Here is an 18011-nt window from a genome sequence, read left to right as displayed (position 1 = left end):
ATGTTTCTCCAATATCATAATTACTCTTGGCTATCAGGACAAATGTCCAGTCACTGCAATGCTGAAATAATGCATCACAGTTTTGTTAAGAAATTGCAAGGCCCTTAGTAGGACCCCTTAGTGATATAGGATAACCAAGAGGCCAAGATACTCGAACTGGGATCTCTACTCCTTCTGGTAGACCAATACTTCGTCCCATGGTGCCTATTGCGAAAATGAGTGGTTGACGAAACAATGGCTTTGGATTGGTTGACTTGCCTTGTGACGTCAAACTATTTTTACACCGAGGGATTTTCCTGTTTTTCATTATGGTTTCAGCTTAAATGCGTTTGGGCTGTTTTCCTGGCTTTTTTCGAGCTCACACATAGGCAAACTCGCCCCGGTGCCGAAATTTAAATTCAAATTTGATTTCAGTTATGTAAGGAACGAAATCAGCGCCTCCAGTTTCTGATTTTTTTTAATTTAGCGGTTATTATAAATCTAGATGTTTTAGAATTTGGAATAAAAAAGCGAACACGCCAATGACCCCACAGACACCTGTTATATGTACAATCAATTTTACTATAAGAACAAACTTGGTCCGTGACCTGCACCCGACTATCACTTTTATTAGCGTAATGATTATTCTTTCCAATCCGCAATATTCATTGTCATGTCATAAGAGACGGTACATCGATTATCTTGGCAAGAACGAAAATCTCGTCCCTACGCAATAAATCTCGCGCGATAGTTACTCGAAACCGTCCTTGATTGCTCTTCCTGATTCAGTGGTGACAGATTCTTGACAGGATATTTACACTATATAACGGGGGATTCGAGCTAGTGGATGTCTGGTGCGGATACGGGTGAATCGAAATTCAGATAACTATATTCATCCCTGGACGCGGTTTTACGCATTATGAACTGAACATGTTAACACGGTAAGTGAATTAAAAATCCAGAAGTAAATTTGACGTAGTGAAAACACCATCATTAATGAAATGGAGGCGTTCTCAGGGGAGAAGGAGATAGTTTACTGCTGACTTTATACTTTTTTGAATTTATTTTTTTTAATTCTGACGAGTCAAACAGTCATACCTTGATAAGTTCGTCTTGCAGAACTGAATTCTAAAAATGAAGAAAAACAAGCAAGTTTCGCATTGATAAGTTTCATGTTTGTCAATAGACTGTTGACAGAATTATCATGTTTGATATAATTTAAGTGGGAAGACATGTTTAAAAAGCACACTTTGTTTTTGGCTGTATTTCACCTCCCTGGTCCTAAAATGAGTCAAAAACGCCTTTTTCGATTTATCTTTTTGGTGATATACACCATATGATAGCCATATTAAATCATCAATGATACAGTCATGTCTTCAGATGCTATTCAGCGTCCCGAATGTACGATCCAACACCTTTACTCTTGCCAGGAAACGCGCCAACCCACTGCTGTGCCGGTAGTAAACAAGGGAAGCACAATATAACACAACGTACTCATTCCCTGCTATAATATAGCATGATCTCTGTTTGAATATCTGGTTTCTGTGCTCATTTGTTTGTCTGAGACATTGGTAATAGAATGGACAATTATCTACACATAGATGCGTTGAAGCCAAAGCTACATGCATTTGTTTCATTTTTTTGCTATCGGAAATAGTTCTTTCTCTGAAAGCTCTCTCAAGAAGCGCGTCCTCGGTCTTCAACAGAGATAGGGAATGCATGTTGGTTGATAATTATTTCCGGTAAGCTAGCGGCTTGACTGGAAAGCATAGAGCATAATAGCGAAAAATCCACTCCCGCACGAGTGTAAGACGGGCAGCAGATGGTCTTCGTTTTCTTAGTCCCTTTACTATAAAAAAATGGAATAACCCGAACGTTTTGATATCACTACTCGGTACCAGTTCACTTATTCAATATCGCGTAAGAATGGAGAGTGGTGTAACTGGGATTCTAACTTTATACTGTTAATTGTGTTCTTTATATTGTATTTCTACGATGCGACGTTTTCAACAAAGTCAGAAAACCGTTTTTGATTCCAACCAATTTCTTCATGTATTGTATACAAGTTGCAGGTTATTTCTTTTTTTAACACATTAAGGTAGATCATAAACCATTACGCGCTGGAAATGGGATCAAGTTCGAAATCGATGACCGTTATTATGTGTCTGATTCAGCCAATAACAATGCATAGTAGGTCGGCATATTTGACTTGCTTGAGGCAACTACAGCCGAGGTAAGGTTATCATGTTGATCACATGGCGCTGCACCTTTGAAGCGGATCTTTCATCAAATAGATGAATGATAACAATTGAGTAGACTTCCGGGTAGAGTACATTATGTATGTAGAAAACAGCCTCGCCCCAGGTCATTGCGACATCGCCAATTCCTGACGCAAAGTTGGATTGTATATGTGTACATGTAACTATACATGTAGCTACGTTTACAATTAAATATCAAATATCCAATATCACGAGGTCCTGCAGGGATGCGCATGGTTTTACCAGGCACTAGAACAGGTGATAGGTCACCAGTCACTGCTGGCAAGGCACGATTTAGCTTATTCTAATATCATGATGAGAGGTGTTGTAATAAATTTACTAAGGAAAAAGTTAGGATGAAATCGTTTGTTTTATCCATTTTTTACATTGTATGCACTATCTTTTGAAAAGTGCATCGGGGAAGGTGTACAGCCATAAATGTAAATGCATGTACATTACAAGTTAAGATAGAAAATTCTGTTTCTCGTACTGAGGGGAAATACATGTAGTATCATCTGCTGGTGCATACATGTAACTTGTGCTGATAACTACCACGGCTATTCTAAGCAAGCCCCCCCCCCCCGCGCTAGTTGATAATATTCGTTTGATTTATTTACAGTGCAAAGAACACTAATGATGATGAAACTTTGCAATACATGTAGCCCTGGCTTTGTCCTAAAGTATTAATCAATCCGAGGATATCAGGACTGATTACTGCGATGTCCAGGCGTTTTCCTACCCAGCCAAAATGGACAGGGGACAAAATCGAACCAACGACGATTTTTCATGTACCCCATCAAGCCGTTGATCGAGTACATGTACATGTATTCAAACATTCCAGTCGGCGCTGTGTTCTGCCTTCCGGTACCTCTGTACTTATTTCCGGTTCCGTTCCTACGAGGATGGATCCGGAATACACTGGGGTGAAAATCAGGGACGATCAATCTGAGGTTAGCCTAATCGCACTTTGATCAGGCCTGATGAACGACGGGTAGGCGTCAATTAGCCGCTAATTAGATATAACGTGTCACACTATGTAACCGCGCAAAGATTTATTTTTGGAAATTTTGCGGAAGAAATATAATAAGAATGTCTTTCTTGATTTCCGATGCAAGCTCTCTCCGCTCGGCTCGATAACTGTAATTAGTATACGAAGGTCGTATTCTTCGCCGAGTTCGCGACCACCATCGTCATACGGCATGTAGTGATGGTCAACGAAAGTACAATTAGATGATGAATAATGGGTTTGCGACAGGGGGTGATATGCCACGACCCTAACTTTATCCATACAACAATGAAATTGAAAAAGTCATAGAGACTGCATGGTGGTCGATAGCCTGTCCGTATTTTGTTACAATAATTAAAAACAATGATGTTGATATAAAGAATACGCACGAAGGGTCCAGGAAAGCATCGGGGCATTACATATACATGTATTTGATAAAGCCCCCCTATGTTTCTCATTCAAAGTTAATCAAATTTCTTTTATCGCAAGTAAGCTGCCTGGTGTGGTTGCTGTTCATAATTACCGGGTTGCTGACGTTTATGTCACCCTACTAAACTTTCTGAACTTAAACCCTCAATACCGAATAAACGTTGAATCAACGTTATTCCCGACAAAAAAACTTCTGCACCGGTTGGAGTGTTTTGATCTCGCAACTTTGATGAAACGATCGGAATATGTACCGCTTATAACACTTATAACATAGTTTGCTTTGTGTATCTAACCTTTATTGAAAATGACCTTGATTAAATAACACAAGAACACTTTTTTTCTCTCCAAAACTTGAATTGACAAAACTAATAGGAGACATTTCTGGCAGATGACAAAAGTGATGTACCGCAACCATAAAAATAAACAAGACTGATAACGATAGATTCCAAGAAGAACATCGACGGAAAACACGTCTTCAGTGTCAGAAATAAGGATCACTTGTGCATAATAGAAATGACAAGTTTTGCAATCATCGTAAAGGTTTATGTTTGAATAGTGGGGAACTGGTAATCCGCTGGGAAATAGAGATATGCAGAATCCTAGTCAATGTCGGTCACATTAATGGATGAAAACGTCAAACCTGCTGCCACTTATCAAACATCTAACATGTCTGTCCACAATAAAGGGCGGGGGGGGGGGCGATATTCTAGAAGGTAAACCTATTTGGTGGTATCAAGAATTCATAAAGACTAGAATTCTTGGTGGTATGGTATATAGTTGAAAACATATTATCAAGAATTAATAAAGACTAGCTTTTGTTAACTCTTGATATAATGCACAGTTGAACTGGGTCTGGTTAGAAAACCGCGAATAGTGCCAATGTACTGACAAAATGTAGAGAAGCCGGACACTTATCGCTGATTTCGTGAAACTAAATCTGACCCGCCTGTCCCCTGCCTATGGTCTTCCTTTAGGTTGTATGTCATAACCTGTATGACTGTACTATTATAATGTTTCAGTGACGTCAGTGACGTAGCAGGCTATGTTATCGTCATTTCAACCGTGTTCTTGTCTCTGATAAAATCCAACCATGGCGAGGAACTGAGGCTTGGGATTCTGACTAGAAAAGGAGGAGTCTTTGGATGGGATCAAAATATGGGAGCCTTCCTGATTGCTATAGACAAGCTGCATAAAAACGGGCTTATGACCAACTACACATTTAGGTATGCCCCACACCATCTCGGTTTTTCTAGCATTGTGGACGCCTGTATATGCAAGCTTATACATGGTGAAATACAAGTAGTTCCGTTTTCAAAAAGCGTTACTCCTAAAAAAGGACATGTTAAAGCCAGTATAACACTCCTCAAGATTTAATCTGTCTCCTGAACTGGTTTTTATCTGAAGTACTGAAAGTATATTTTTGTACACAATTTTTTGCAAATGCATAGTGTTGCCATTTTTGTTCAGTAACGTACTGTATTCTCTGAAAACCGAGATGGTTCAGACTGGTATCAATCAAAATGAACTGAAACACAAATTACGTCATCTACCTACCTTCTCGTTTATCACTTTATGGTATGGCCGAATGTCACTTGGTCTGATGGTCACTGGATAAGCATTAACTAGGCTATCGCAAGGCCAAAATCATGGAGCAACTTGGCCTTTTCTAAAACACGGTTAAAATAATCTAGCCAACTGCCAGTTGGACTTCCCGGAGTATTTTAAAGTTTTGTGTGACCCAAAGCAGTATGAACAATTGATTCCCATGTTAAACACGAGTTACCGGTATTTCATGAATTCCAAATGCATCATGCATCATTGCATTAATATTATCCTTATTCTTCCAGGCCGATTTTTAATGATGATAAAAATACTCCTAAGAGAGCCGCCGGTCTAGCTGTCGAAATGAAGGTCAATCACAGTGTCAATGTGTACATTGGGCCACCAAACTCACAAAGTAAGACATTCAGGAGTTTCCGAAAGCAAAATTTGAAATCGTCCAATCAAAGTGGTCCGATTGCCGAAATGGTAACCTTGGTAACTGAATCAAAGTAGTCTCTCATTGACTCCGAAAGTCAGCTCAAACGTACCTCGATTCGAATTTTAGCAATGAATAGAGCGCTAGTAGTTGACAGTTTGCCCTCCAGAGCCCCAAATGATGCTGACATACCATTTATGAATGGACTATCATTGCTTTTAACACGAGACTAAAATCAATTGTTCTGTTTAGATACTGTCCCAGTGGGCTATCTCTCTTCCTATTGGAACGTACCCCACTTCAGCTGGGCCTCCACGAATCCCATACTAACTGACAAGAAAAAGTACAAGACCCTTGTTCGCTCGGGGCTAGGAACCTTTTCAAAGTTCGCCAAGTCATTATTACTGGTATGTCAGAAGTACAAGTGGAAGAAAATCGCAGTGTTCCTGAATAAAGCTTGTAAGTTTCTCAACGACACTGGAGATGTTTTCCGGCGCCCTCCATACACCAGGAATTTCGAGCGCTTCATTGACGCTGGTGTCAGTGCGATTCTAGTCCACCCATTTTAAAAGTCACGCTGATTATTTTTGGATTTAGAGCTAAAAAGACCTCAACCTTACGTTAAGATCGTATGATAGAATCATGGTAATGACTTTGATCACTTTTCACATACATTAAGCGCTGCGTCTTCTACTTTTCGCTACACCTCATTTTTAATGTCGTACATTTTTAAGTGTGGTACACTATGACATACTTAAAAGTGTTTCATAGTATACCACACTGGTAACGTCCTTAGAGACAGTACGTAGCAGACCGGGCGATCTTTGTCATAGTCCTGCCGTCAGTAAAATGCACGCTTTCTGTCGCCTCCACAGTCATCGACATTTCGGCTACGGCCAGCAAGGAAATCGTCATATGACATGACGTGACCGTGGCAACGTACAGCAGACGGTATTTAGCGCTTATGAAAGATACATGTATTTCTGACGCTTGCACATCGCCAACTGCTGCCGACTATAGGCAACGCCATGATAAAAGATTTATGTTATGCTCATTTCTTCAAACAGCGATTTGTTCATACGCAAGGGAAGGAATCGACCAACTTTTCCCGAAAAGTGGCGTCGATATTGCCGAACAGATAATCTTTGAAAGCAGCCAGTTTAGCGACGCTATGGTGGAGGATCACCTTAACCGTTTAAGGCAAAGGGCTCGTAGTAAGTACGGTTTACGTAAGGTTTTCGGCATCTCACAAAATCAAGGAGCGATTGACGCGGGGCCACCTGTGAACAAACGAATTTATCACAATGAATACCACAGGCGCCTGAATGTGGAAAGATGTTCATTTATGGAGTTATTCGAGGATGTCCTTGGTGGTATATCTTCATAAAAATTGGCAAATCTTTTACTTGACGATGATGCTGAAAGATCCAATTCAACTGCATTGATATATTATATTAGGTGAGCTCCACTGACAAGGTAAATATGTTTGCTGCATACGGGATTGTAAACCACCAGATTTGCAAGGGCGCAAGGGAGTTTTTTTTAGAGATGCCAGCGACTATCGTGTGATGTAGCTGCGTTTAAAAGCAATCTCTCTCATTAGTAAAAGTTGAGAAAGTTATCCGGAAATTTTGCGAATTGCAAAAATGCAAAGGCGCATTTTTATGGTTAGTATGAATAACGCATGTCACAGCGATAAAACCCGTTGTCCGGTGTGTGATTTACAGCATGCATGATTCCTTATTTCAGTTATTGTGATATGCGGCAGGCGCAGTAGTAAAATTGATGAAGGACGGAGGATTTTGATCGCGGCGCAGAAGTTAGGAATGACAAATGGCGAATACGTCTACTTCTACCCGGGGACGCACAGTCTAAATCTCAAACCAAAGCATTGGGAAATAACCAATGACCCAGACAACGACGTGGCGAAAGAAGCCTACCAGTCTCTTTTTTATGTGAGTGTTATATTTCCTCGTACCGACGTGTAGGCAAGACCAACATGTATCTTGTCAGTAATACTCATTTTATATACATGTACAGGGTATTTAGAAAATGGCTATAGTGAAAAGGTTGAAATTCTTTTGCTGAAAACAATTGTGGTCAATAACTCTCCCACGTGAGTACTATCATAAAAGCTACAGGAAAATGTTTGGGTATAGTAGTTTTATTTGGAATCATACCCCCCCCCCCCGCTAGCAGCTCAGCCCCTTAATCGATACAAAAACACAAGTGACCACCTGACGACATTTTTGATAATCTATAATCCATATACCTATTATTTTCAGATCACGTGGAGAGAAAGCGAGGAAGAAAAAGATTTCAGAAAAAACTACGCCAGAATTTTATCAGAGCCACCATACAACAACAACTCGCTACTTAATGTGACGGTATGGTAATCATTAGAAGTTATTGCCCGTTGCTCCGAAACGTCCAACTACAGTTCGGTATATTGAAGAGTCACTCCTTCTTCATATGTTGGATACCGACGCACAACGCCGGTAGATCGGCATGTCTGCAACAGAGTTATCGAACATTGCATTGCCATCAGCGAAATGTAAGAGATATGAAGTTGACGCTCTAATAAAACGCTTTATATATGTGCAACTGAACTGTTTCAAAGTGCTTAGCGATTCACTTCATGGCCTAATTTCTAAAATCATATCCTTTGCAGGTGTCGCAATACGTGTCTTTCGCCCATGACACGTTCTATTGCTATGGCGTCGTCTACCAAAAGATCTTGGATATCGGCGGTAATATCACCAATGGCACATTATTTCTCGAAATGGCCAAGAATACGACATTCGAAGGTGTGACGGGGAGAGTAGCATTTGACGATAACGGCGACAGAGAGCCCGACTACACGTATTGGAAGTTTGACAAAGATACTGGGGAAAAGTACCCAGCCATTGAAGTGCTTCTCACTCAGGGACTGGTGAGTGGGTTTTCGTTTTACCACACGTTTGGATGTTCTTTTCAGTCTGTCTTTGACACGGAAGGTACTCTAGTTTCACAAATCTAAGACCGTTTTTGACCATTTATTCATTTTATTTGCCATTACCACATGCGTACCATCATCTACACCGGTCATCACCGGGAAATTGCCAACTCATCAACGCAGTCCGCTCATGATCCCATTCTTATTTCTAAGAGGAAGCGAGAGGCCTATCCACTGCGTCCGTAGTGTATAGAAAAAATTGTTTCACCCACTTTACCGTATTATATTGGCAGCAAGTGGTGGAAGTCGGCACCATCGACTGGGTAAATTCTCGAAGGAAACCTCCACCTGACACTCCAAGCTGTGGCTTCTTTAACGAGAAGTGCAAAGAGGACAATACAGGTACGTGATAATCGGGGGGGGGGGGGGGTAATCATTGATGAATAGTAGTGCAGTCTACTACATTTGACTAGCTGAGAGTAAATACTTTTCAATAAGTCCAAATTTGAAATAATCCATCCAGTAGTGTTAGAGCTCTGACTGCACTCTTAGAATTAGGGGTTTTCGAATATTTTGGAAAATATTTTTTGAAAATGCCGTTTAAAATGTTTACACAGCATGGATAGGCAAGGGGTTTGCGCAACCAAGTTGGTTGAAACGTTCCGGGTTGACCTTTGTGTTGATTTCTAAGTCATTAACCAACCGGTCTTAGATCGTTGAAACTAGAGTAATTTCCGTATGGAAGCATTGTGTCAACCTTCTACCACTTCCAGGTGTGATAGTTGGTGTGGTCGTCGCACTTTTTGTGGTTGCCACCGCCGCCGGAGGACTAGCCTACTGGATAAGGTACGGATATAAAAGGATAATTCGTCCCCTTGAGGAAAAAAAGGTCAGAAGTGACATTCGCATTTTTATCATTGTATGCCATACGTGTAGGATGATGTCTTGATCTGAGAAATAGTAAGTTAAAACATAAAATATAGCTTCTTATGATTTTAAGGGAATATTTGAAGGCCTTTAAAACGATTCTGAATGTCACTTACGGCATTCTGTGTCAACATTTCTGAGTTTTAGAAGTACATTCTAACGATTTTATTTACATGTATTGCAGAAGAAAAAAACAGGAAGAAGCATTAGCCAAGATGTTATGGAAAGTTAACTACAATGAAATAACGCTTGTCACTCAGAAACGAGGTTTAGAAAGCCAAGTAAGTTAGATGAAAATGCAGAGTTTGAATTAAAATAAATTACAGTACATGTGTACATGATCCGTTCCCTTCAAATTTATGCGCAATTTCAGCCAAATTGGCCTAAAACTTCCTCCCTGTCTTTTAATTTGAAGGAAATTCTGGCATATATCCTACATCATTATTTCAAAGGGAAAATCCATTGGGAACCACAAAACTTGTCTCCAATGTTAGCACCACTCCCAAGAGTCTTAGTTACCCAACATCGACCCTCTATTTCCGGTTCCTATTCCTTAAATCACGTAGTTGGACCAGCTTCGTCCCAAGCCTTTGCGCCTTCGCCATTTCCTGACTCAAGGTTGGATTGTAGGTACGTTTACCGGAGCGATCGACCACCCAAATATCACGATATTTCGCAGGGAGGCGCGTGGTTTTACCAGGCTGGTAGTTGTCTTAATGATAATCCTAGAAGTTATAAGCTGAGGCGGCTCGATGGCTTTGTCCTTCGAATGGAAAACAAAAGTTGATTGAATGATCTCTATACATATTTCAGGTTAGTTTTCTGAGTTCAACAAAGTCTCGCAATTCTTCTAGAGGCAGTCAAAGTGGGAGGCCAATTTCCCCGGCACCACTTGAACAGAACTTCACAACTCTTGGCCGCTATAAAGGTCAAACTATTGCCGTCACCAGGATCAGAAAGGATACTCTACAACTGACTAAAGAGGACTTGGTTCAACTGAAGGCGGTGAGTTATGGACTTTGCGTATATTATCAGATCCGTTTGAATTGAGAGAGGTTTGTTGATACTAAATGAAAGCCGAACTCTTCAAACTGCAGCTTTGAAAATCTTTTTCATCCAACCCATAGGTACGGCGGCTGGAAACGGACATTAGCATGATTTCTTTAATGGGCGGGATCAAGTTGGGGGGACGACTTGTTATCTCGGGGACGACTTATAAAGCCGTTATTTTGGTTTCAGATGCGTGATCTTGGTCACGAGAATATGAATCCTTTCATCGGAGCCTGTGTTGACCCGCCAAACTTTGCGGTCCTGTTTGCATACTGTGCCAAAGGCAGCCTCGTGGTAAGTTGACCCTGCTCTTAAAGAAATTTGTGCTTTCAGTGCCGTAAAACATACATGTCGAATCGTATTAACTGCGCATGGCACAAGTTAAACATTCGTATTGGCGAATGATGACCAAAGAAGGTGTTTTAAGTATGACAATAGACTTTTTTGAGGTAGAACGATGACGAACTTACCAGTTAGGGCAATTCAATAAATGACAGTTCCTTTCGGTTCGTACTTTCAGGATATCATAGAAAATGACGATATCAAGTTAGACTTACTGTTCAAGAGGTCACTCATACAAGATTTGAGCAACGTAAGTTACCTTTGTCAAATCGAGTTACATGTACAATGTACATGTATACAGAAATTTACATATTTTCTTGCCTTTTACTAAGCCCAGCTAGTATTTTAATAACGTGTGTCACTCATTTTATACATTCAGAGTCTTTCTGAATTTTAAGCATGAAACATTACTCTAAATTTGAGGTAGTAAAGAAAACCTCTTCTAAAAGCCATGCTCATCAGATTACGCACATGCACCGTTGAAAACCTCGATGACATATGTCGATTCTTAAAGTTTTCAGAAATCCAACTCTCTCTCGTTGAGACGAGAGGTGGATCGGGATCTTTCCGCTGCATCTCCGATCTTTTCTAGGGTCTTCACTATTTGCACTCCTCCTTCCTCAAGTCACATGGCAATCTCAAGAGCAGCAACTGCGTGATGGACAGTCGGTGGATGTTAAAGATCACGGACTATGGTTTACAGAGGTTGAAGGTGGGGCAAAGGGAGGACGAGTTAGGCGATCATGAACGATACAGCCGTAAGTGCCAACTACACGATATTCTAGAGGTAATACGATCGTATCATCTTATCAGCTGAATAACGGACGGATATGTCCATTCGCTGGATGACGGCGATACGACGATGTTTTATCTATCTTCAACTGTACACTGTCATTGCAACTACATGTACTGTATCTAACGACAGCCTCCTACATGTTAAGATGGACCATGGCGTTTTATTATTCCAAAATGAACCAAATGCGACAGCCTTTTGATGTTAGAAAAGGCTTTGTCCTAGACGACGCAGGATACCAGGAACATCACTAAGAAGATTTTACGTAATGAGCTCGATCAATGAAATGGGTAGGCCTACAATACCGAAGGGACATTTCTGCACTCATCTGTCATCTTGGGAGAAGCTTACTGGTTTTTGGTACTTAGGACAAATGTACACGTATCTATAAGTGCAAATGTACATGCTTAAGGACGGGTGTGATCGAAGTGACCATACCGTTGCTTTAATATAAGCGTACTTATCAAACAAAATTGGTCATTTTTGATTGCACAGTCAGCCACTTCTGGTATAAAGTAACAACTGTCATAAACTAACCTTTGCCTATATCGTCTTCAGGTTTATGGTGGACTGCCCCCGAACTCCTTCGCCAGGCTTTGCCGCCTCCCGGAGGTACACAAAAAGGCGATGTATATGGTTTTGGAATCATAGTGTATGAGATAACCTTCCGTCGAGCACCATATAGCACAGAAACCTTGACTCCAAGAGGTAGGTCATTTTACTCAGAGGTCTATCCTCACCATATCCGTAACTGAGCTCTCATGGGGGAGAGACGATCACGCCAAGAGGTAGATAGTCATAATCCTCCCATGTATCAGTCATTTCAATCAGTGGTCCATTCTTGACATATCCGTGCCGTGGGGATGGCGCTGATTGCATATTTTGGTTCTTCTTCTTCCCCGACTCTCCTCCTTGTTTTATTCTCCTAAAATTCTACTCCTACTCCTTGGTTTTCTTTTACTTCTGCATCTGCTTCCTTTCCCATCCAATCTTGACCACCAAGGTTTTGCATCTTATCCAGATTGAAGATATACACCGGCTACGTTTAAAGGGATAGAATATGATCATGAGGTTCATGATATTCATTTCCCTTCCCTTCTCATCCATCGGACTGCATGATCATGATACTATACATGTCATTAAAAAATGATGTTATAAAGCGAAAATGGTTACACCAAATTTTTCTCCGACATACCGGTGCAACGTTTTGGGTTGCTCCTCATATTTTAGTGTTTCGATACAATAGACAGTAGGAGAAACCATGACTTCTTGATGGAAGGAAAGAGAAAAAAACGTGTAATTTTGTCTGCCAACTTTTTGACAGTAGAGGAAACGACGGCTCACAAACGGAGACACTCAAAATCGTAACACTGGTCATATTGCTTTCAATAGGTCAGACCAAAGCCCCTTACAGAACGCTTCTCTTTCAATTTTTATTCTCAGAAATCATCGATAGAATAAGAGCTGGCGAGAAAAACTGCTTCCGTCCCGATATCGATGACGTCCCCGAAGACGCTAATGCCAACCTGGTCCAGATGATTGAGGCCTGCTGGGCGGAGAACCCGAATGACCGACTGGACACCACGGGAATTAGGAAGGCGCTGAATGTCATTAATAAGGGAAGGTCAGTCCATGCAGATTAAAGACAATGTACTGTTGCAGGGTTGATATTTGTTTAACTATTTTGTCGTATGTGCGCAGGGTCCCGATTTTTAGCCACGCCGCAAGGGCTCGACCTTGACGACTTCGGTGGAATTTTTATGGGCATTTACTGCCCGAGTTTGATAAGAGGTGTCCTTCTCCTAGACTGGTTGTCTACTTTTGCTAAGGAGGCCAGCCCCCCCCCCCGGAAAACAGATTGCATTGGTTTACAGGATACCAGTGGCAAGCAGTCAAACCTGTAGCCAGGGCAGGGGCAGATCTACACTATTTTATAAAAAAGATTTTTGCAATATTCTGTTTTCCTTGACCACCAATTATTACGAACGGCGTACCCGTAAATCGTTTTGTTTTGCAGGAAGCTGAATATCATGGACAACATGTTATCTATGATGGAGAAGTATGCAAACAATCTTGAGGAGCTCGTCGAGCAGCGGACTGGGGAACTGATCGAGGAGAAGAAGAAGACTGATCTGCTTTTGTACAGAATGCTTCCAAGGTAACTAGACATTAGCAACGTCCTAGATACAGCGTTTGTTACCAATTACCTTCCGTAAGTCAGATTGGTGAATGTTCTATAGTTTTAATAAAAGTTCGGATTGTGAGCACTTCCACCAGCGCTACAGAGCTGGCCTAATTTAATAGGCCCTACATGTACATCGTGCGGTTCGGTGTGACTTAGCTCCTACTAGGAGGAAAGAAGAAGGAAGAGCGTGCTTTGCTATGTGTGACGTCCGTTTTGCTTCATGTGCGAAACCTCCGTATTTTATCCTCTTGCAGGCAAGTGGCAGAGAAGCTAAAAAAGGGCGACCTGGTGAAGCCCGAGGCGTTCGAGAGAGTGACGATATTCTTCAGTGATATCGTGGGTTTTACCACGATCTCCGCCAAGAGTACACCCATGCAGGTGATCGACTTACTCAATGATCTCTACACGATGTTCGACAGCATCATAGAAAAACACGATGTTTACAAGGTACATGTACATGTAATTAATTAATTGAACCAAACCCCCTACTTTATAAACACAGTAGAACATCTCTATTGAGGACACCCTCGGACTGACAAATGCTGTCTTTAAAAGAGAGGTGTCTTGAGAGAGGTCAAAATGACTGAGGAAAACCAATTTGAGATTATGGACAGGAGTAATCGGATATACAAATGGACGACCTCCATTATCTTGCCTTGGTAACATGTACAAATAGAAACTTTGCTCATTCTGAAATGGTCTTCCAGGTTGAGACAATCGGAGATGCCTACATGGTGGTGTCCGGTGCCCCCGTCCGCAATGGTGATCTCCATGCAGGCAAGATAGCTGACATGGCACTCAGTATCCTTCATGGCATCCATCACTTTCAAATGCCCCACATGCCACACGTCCAGCTTCAAGTCCGGATAGGACTGCATTCGGGTTCTTGCTGTGCAGGTACGTAAAAAGGGATCGCTATTTCGTAACTTATCATTACCAAGCGGTCAATTTCTTAAAGGGAGTACATGTACATGTACATTCATCCAAAACGCTAAAAAGCTAACTGGATTTACAGAAATGCTGCGCAGATGCATTGCCGTCAACTACACAAAAAATACAAATCCAGGCAGGGGAAATGACGTAGGACATACAATGTTCCAGTAATTCTTTCTTCTGCAGGGGTGGTTGGGCTGTCTATGCCAAGGTATTGTCTTTTTGGAGATACGGTGAATACAGCATCGAGAATGGAATCGACCGGAAAGGGTAGGTGGTGCGAATGTGGTACGAATGTGGTACGAATGTGCCCCGGGGACGAGCGAGAACCGGTTATAAACTGGTTCTTACGTGCTCAATTGCTCCCATGTTGTCTCAGTTCAATGGTTATATTAGAATCTACGTAATTGCAAGCTGATATCATTAGGAAAAATGCATAGCAATGATGATGATTCGTACAGAACATTGGAGTCAGTGGATGACGTTTTTCAAGCCAATCTCAATTTATCTGCAGGTATGCGAATCCATCTGAGTACAGAGGCCAATGTAGCCCTGGCTCACCTTGGCGGTTACCATACAGAGATGAGAGGGGAGATTGAGCTGAAGGTAAGGGACACAAACACATATAAGTTCACAGACTTTCTGTGACTAACATTACAATTACATCGCTGCTTATCGTGTTGTAGATGTTCCCTTTTATTGCCAAAGAGCCAATAATTTTTGATTGTATCATTTATCGTTACTATCATACGGTATTCGAGCTCAAATGACTTTTTTTCGTTTAGGGGTGGACACGTCAGGTATTGGAGAACGGTCAGAGTATGTGTTTCATTGGCTTCCCCAGTCACGGTTTCCACAACAGTTCAATATTATCAAAAATATAAAAGCCAGCCGATCGCTCGCCTCATACATGCATTTTTGATATTATGCAGTCATGGATACTGTTTTTTCCGTGATTTTTCAAATTTTGATACACGAATTTAAATTAAATTGTAGAACTAAAATGTTGCCACATAAAACTATCATTCCAGGGGAAGGGGAAAGTGATAACGTACTGGTTGAACGGCAGGGACGGATTCACCAAGCAACTTCCAACAGAAGAAGAGATGTAAGTCAAGGTGGAGAATGATGTAATTTTATCTTGATACAGCAGTAGAGGGCTACATGTAAACCATGCCAATACTCTTCAAACTACAAGTTTGGTATTGGGTATGTTGGTTGTTCCTATAATAATGCCTTCAATTGGGCCGTGATTTTTCTCCAAACACTGACAGAACCATTGAAAAATCACTAAACTGCATTGAACAACCTAGTGCACTTTTGTGTCTTCAATGATACTTTTTCTTTCACAGTAACAATAATCCTCTTCGACCAGATGGGCTGCCGCAAAGATATTTCTGGCCAGATAAGTCTAATGCAAATTTGTCCGAAGCTTGATGAGGTTGCGACTGTACGTCAATGCACATTAGGAAGGACTGGGACAAGCAGAAACGGCAACAGAAATGATACAGATATTTTCTACTATATACAACATTTACCACATACACATGAAGAATCGCGTCATCCAGCGGTGTTGTCCGACTCCATCCGACAGATCAAGTCTGGACCTCATCTCTACTCCTTGTTTGTGACAAAGACTGTCCTTGGACAAATAATCATTGAATCAATCGGTCGTTGTGACAACTCCAATAAATGCGACATTTAGTTGATATTTATATGTAACTATATTGAATTTTGTCTCCAATGTAATGTGGCGTAAAGTAAGGTGCAGTAAATTAGTGCGTACGTACGCAGGTAGTGGTCTCGGCTTCAACATACGCATGCATACAGGGGGAAGTAGGCCAACCACTAAAAATCGGAAAATTGTGCGTACGGATTAAAAAAACGGAACCCAAGTATTAAATTGTATTTATACATGTAAGTATGATTGTATGAATCGGGTGCACCCTTGTCCCTTGATAGTGTAATGTTTTCGGGTATGGGAGAGCAAATGGCCTTGTCGTTTGCCCTGTTGTTGATGTTATTGTCGGGAATTTCTGAAACTGCCTCTTTCTGATAACCTGCCGAAAATATTGTCACAATCCGTTACAATTCATAAACTGGTAGTAGGATCCCTTGTGAATCGGGCTGTCCGTCAATTAACGACAAATTGTTTTCCCAGTGTGACAATTGTTAATTCTACTCCGACCACCAGCAATAGAATTAACAGCTCGAAAGAGGTGTTCAATGAACGTCTACGTGGGACGGCGGTTGGTGAGGCAGGAATACTATGCCCAGGGGAACTGTGGTATAAGAGGAAGTGCTCATTCAATTGAAATATCATGGTCACCTTCTGCCACTTAAGGCTAGGCCGGGTAGGACTATTCTCCAGGGGACTAATCTACTTTCACACCAACGTATGCTTCTCTCTGTTTTGGTCGGAACCTGCGAAATAGATTCATATGTGTTGAAGGGATCATTGGTGTCTGAAGAGAGTCTGCGGTAAATTTTGCAATCGAATTTTATTACTTCAGAGATGTATCTAAACTTCGATTTATAATAGAGTGTTAAACAAGTAAGGGAAATAAATTCTGACTATGTACAATTAGTTTTATTGTTAATTTATAACATGTTTTTGCTATGATAAATATATACCAAGTGATATTTACAAGTTAATGGCACGTGATTCACTGCTCTACATAGTATGCATGTGCGGTCTACAAAGATGTTAATGAAGTACAAAAAGCGGTTATATAAACATGAGAACAAGCCTATTTACAATGGATAGCACCAATTTACCAGTTCTGTCCTAAACCTGCTAGGTCTGTTGCGGACAATGTTACACAAACAATACAAACAATAACGAAGAGTTCATTTTCAAACGTTGAAACATCTATCTTTTTATGTGAATTTCTTAAAACAGAAATAAAGTTTAAACGTGGGAAATTGGAAGAAACCGAAAGCCAAGTTTGATGTTTAACCATCTTTGTCGTTTTACTGTACATCTAGCCATTTACTGACTTTGAACCAAGAAATATTTGAGGGCAAACTCTTCGAAATACAAATGAAAAGAAATTAGAAACTGTACAATAATTAGCACCAATCGACCAGCGTTTGTATCAAGAGCCAAGCGCAGCTTACAAAGGCAATCTCGGATTGCGCATGGGACTTCATGCGCATAGGATTCAAGCAATACCAGTGTCAACTAACTAAAGTT

General features: G+C 41.0%; 1 protein-coding gene across 1 annotated transcript; it reads left to right on the top strand.

Annotated features, from left to right (window-relative positions):
- The first annotated feature begins 90 nt into the window (after nt 1-90).
- LOC135492162 (atrial natriuretic peptide receptor 1-like) lies at nt 91-17384 on the top strand. Its single transcript, XM_064778399.1, has 24 exons — nt 91-920; nt 4692-4895; nt 5520-5629; nt 5903-6109; nt 6718-6864; nt 7400-7605; nt 7936-8037; nt 8322-8582; nt 8879-8987; nt 9359-9431; nt 9697-9793; nt 10326-10517; nt 10752-10856; nt 11083-11154; nt 11497-11662; nt 12256-12405; nt 13141-13321; nt 13715-13855; nt 14137-14329; nt 14590-14779; nt 15002-15085; nt 15330-15421; nt 15847-15923; nt 16168-17384. The coding sequence occupies exons 1-24, from the start codon at nt 910-912 to the stop codon at nt 16250-16252; spliced, it is 3255 nt and encodes a 1084-aa protein (XP_064634469.1). The 5' UTR covers nt 91-909; the 3' UTR covers nt 16253-17384.
- The last annotated feature ends 627 nt before the right edge of the window (nt 17385-18011 follow it).

The sequence above is a fragment of the Lineus longissimus genome, chromosome 1 (genome assembly GCF_910592395.1).
Source record: "Lineus longissimus chromosome 1, tnLinLong1.2, whole genome shotgun sequence".
In the NCBI taxonomy this organism is placed as follows: domain Eukaryota; kingdom Metazoa; phylum Nemertea; class Pilidiophora; order Heteronemertea; family Lineidae; genus Lineus; species Lineus longissimus.
The sequence above is the reverse complement of the archived record's forward strand: the minus strand, read 5'-3'. Positions and strand labels throughout refer to the sequence as shown.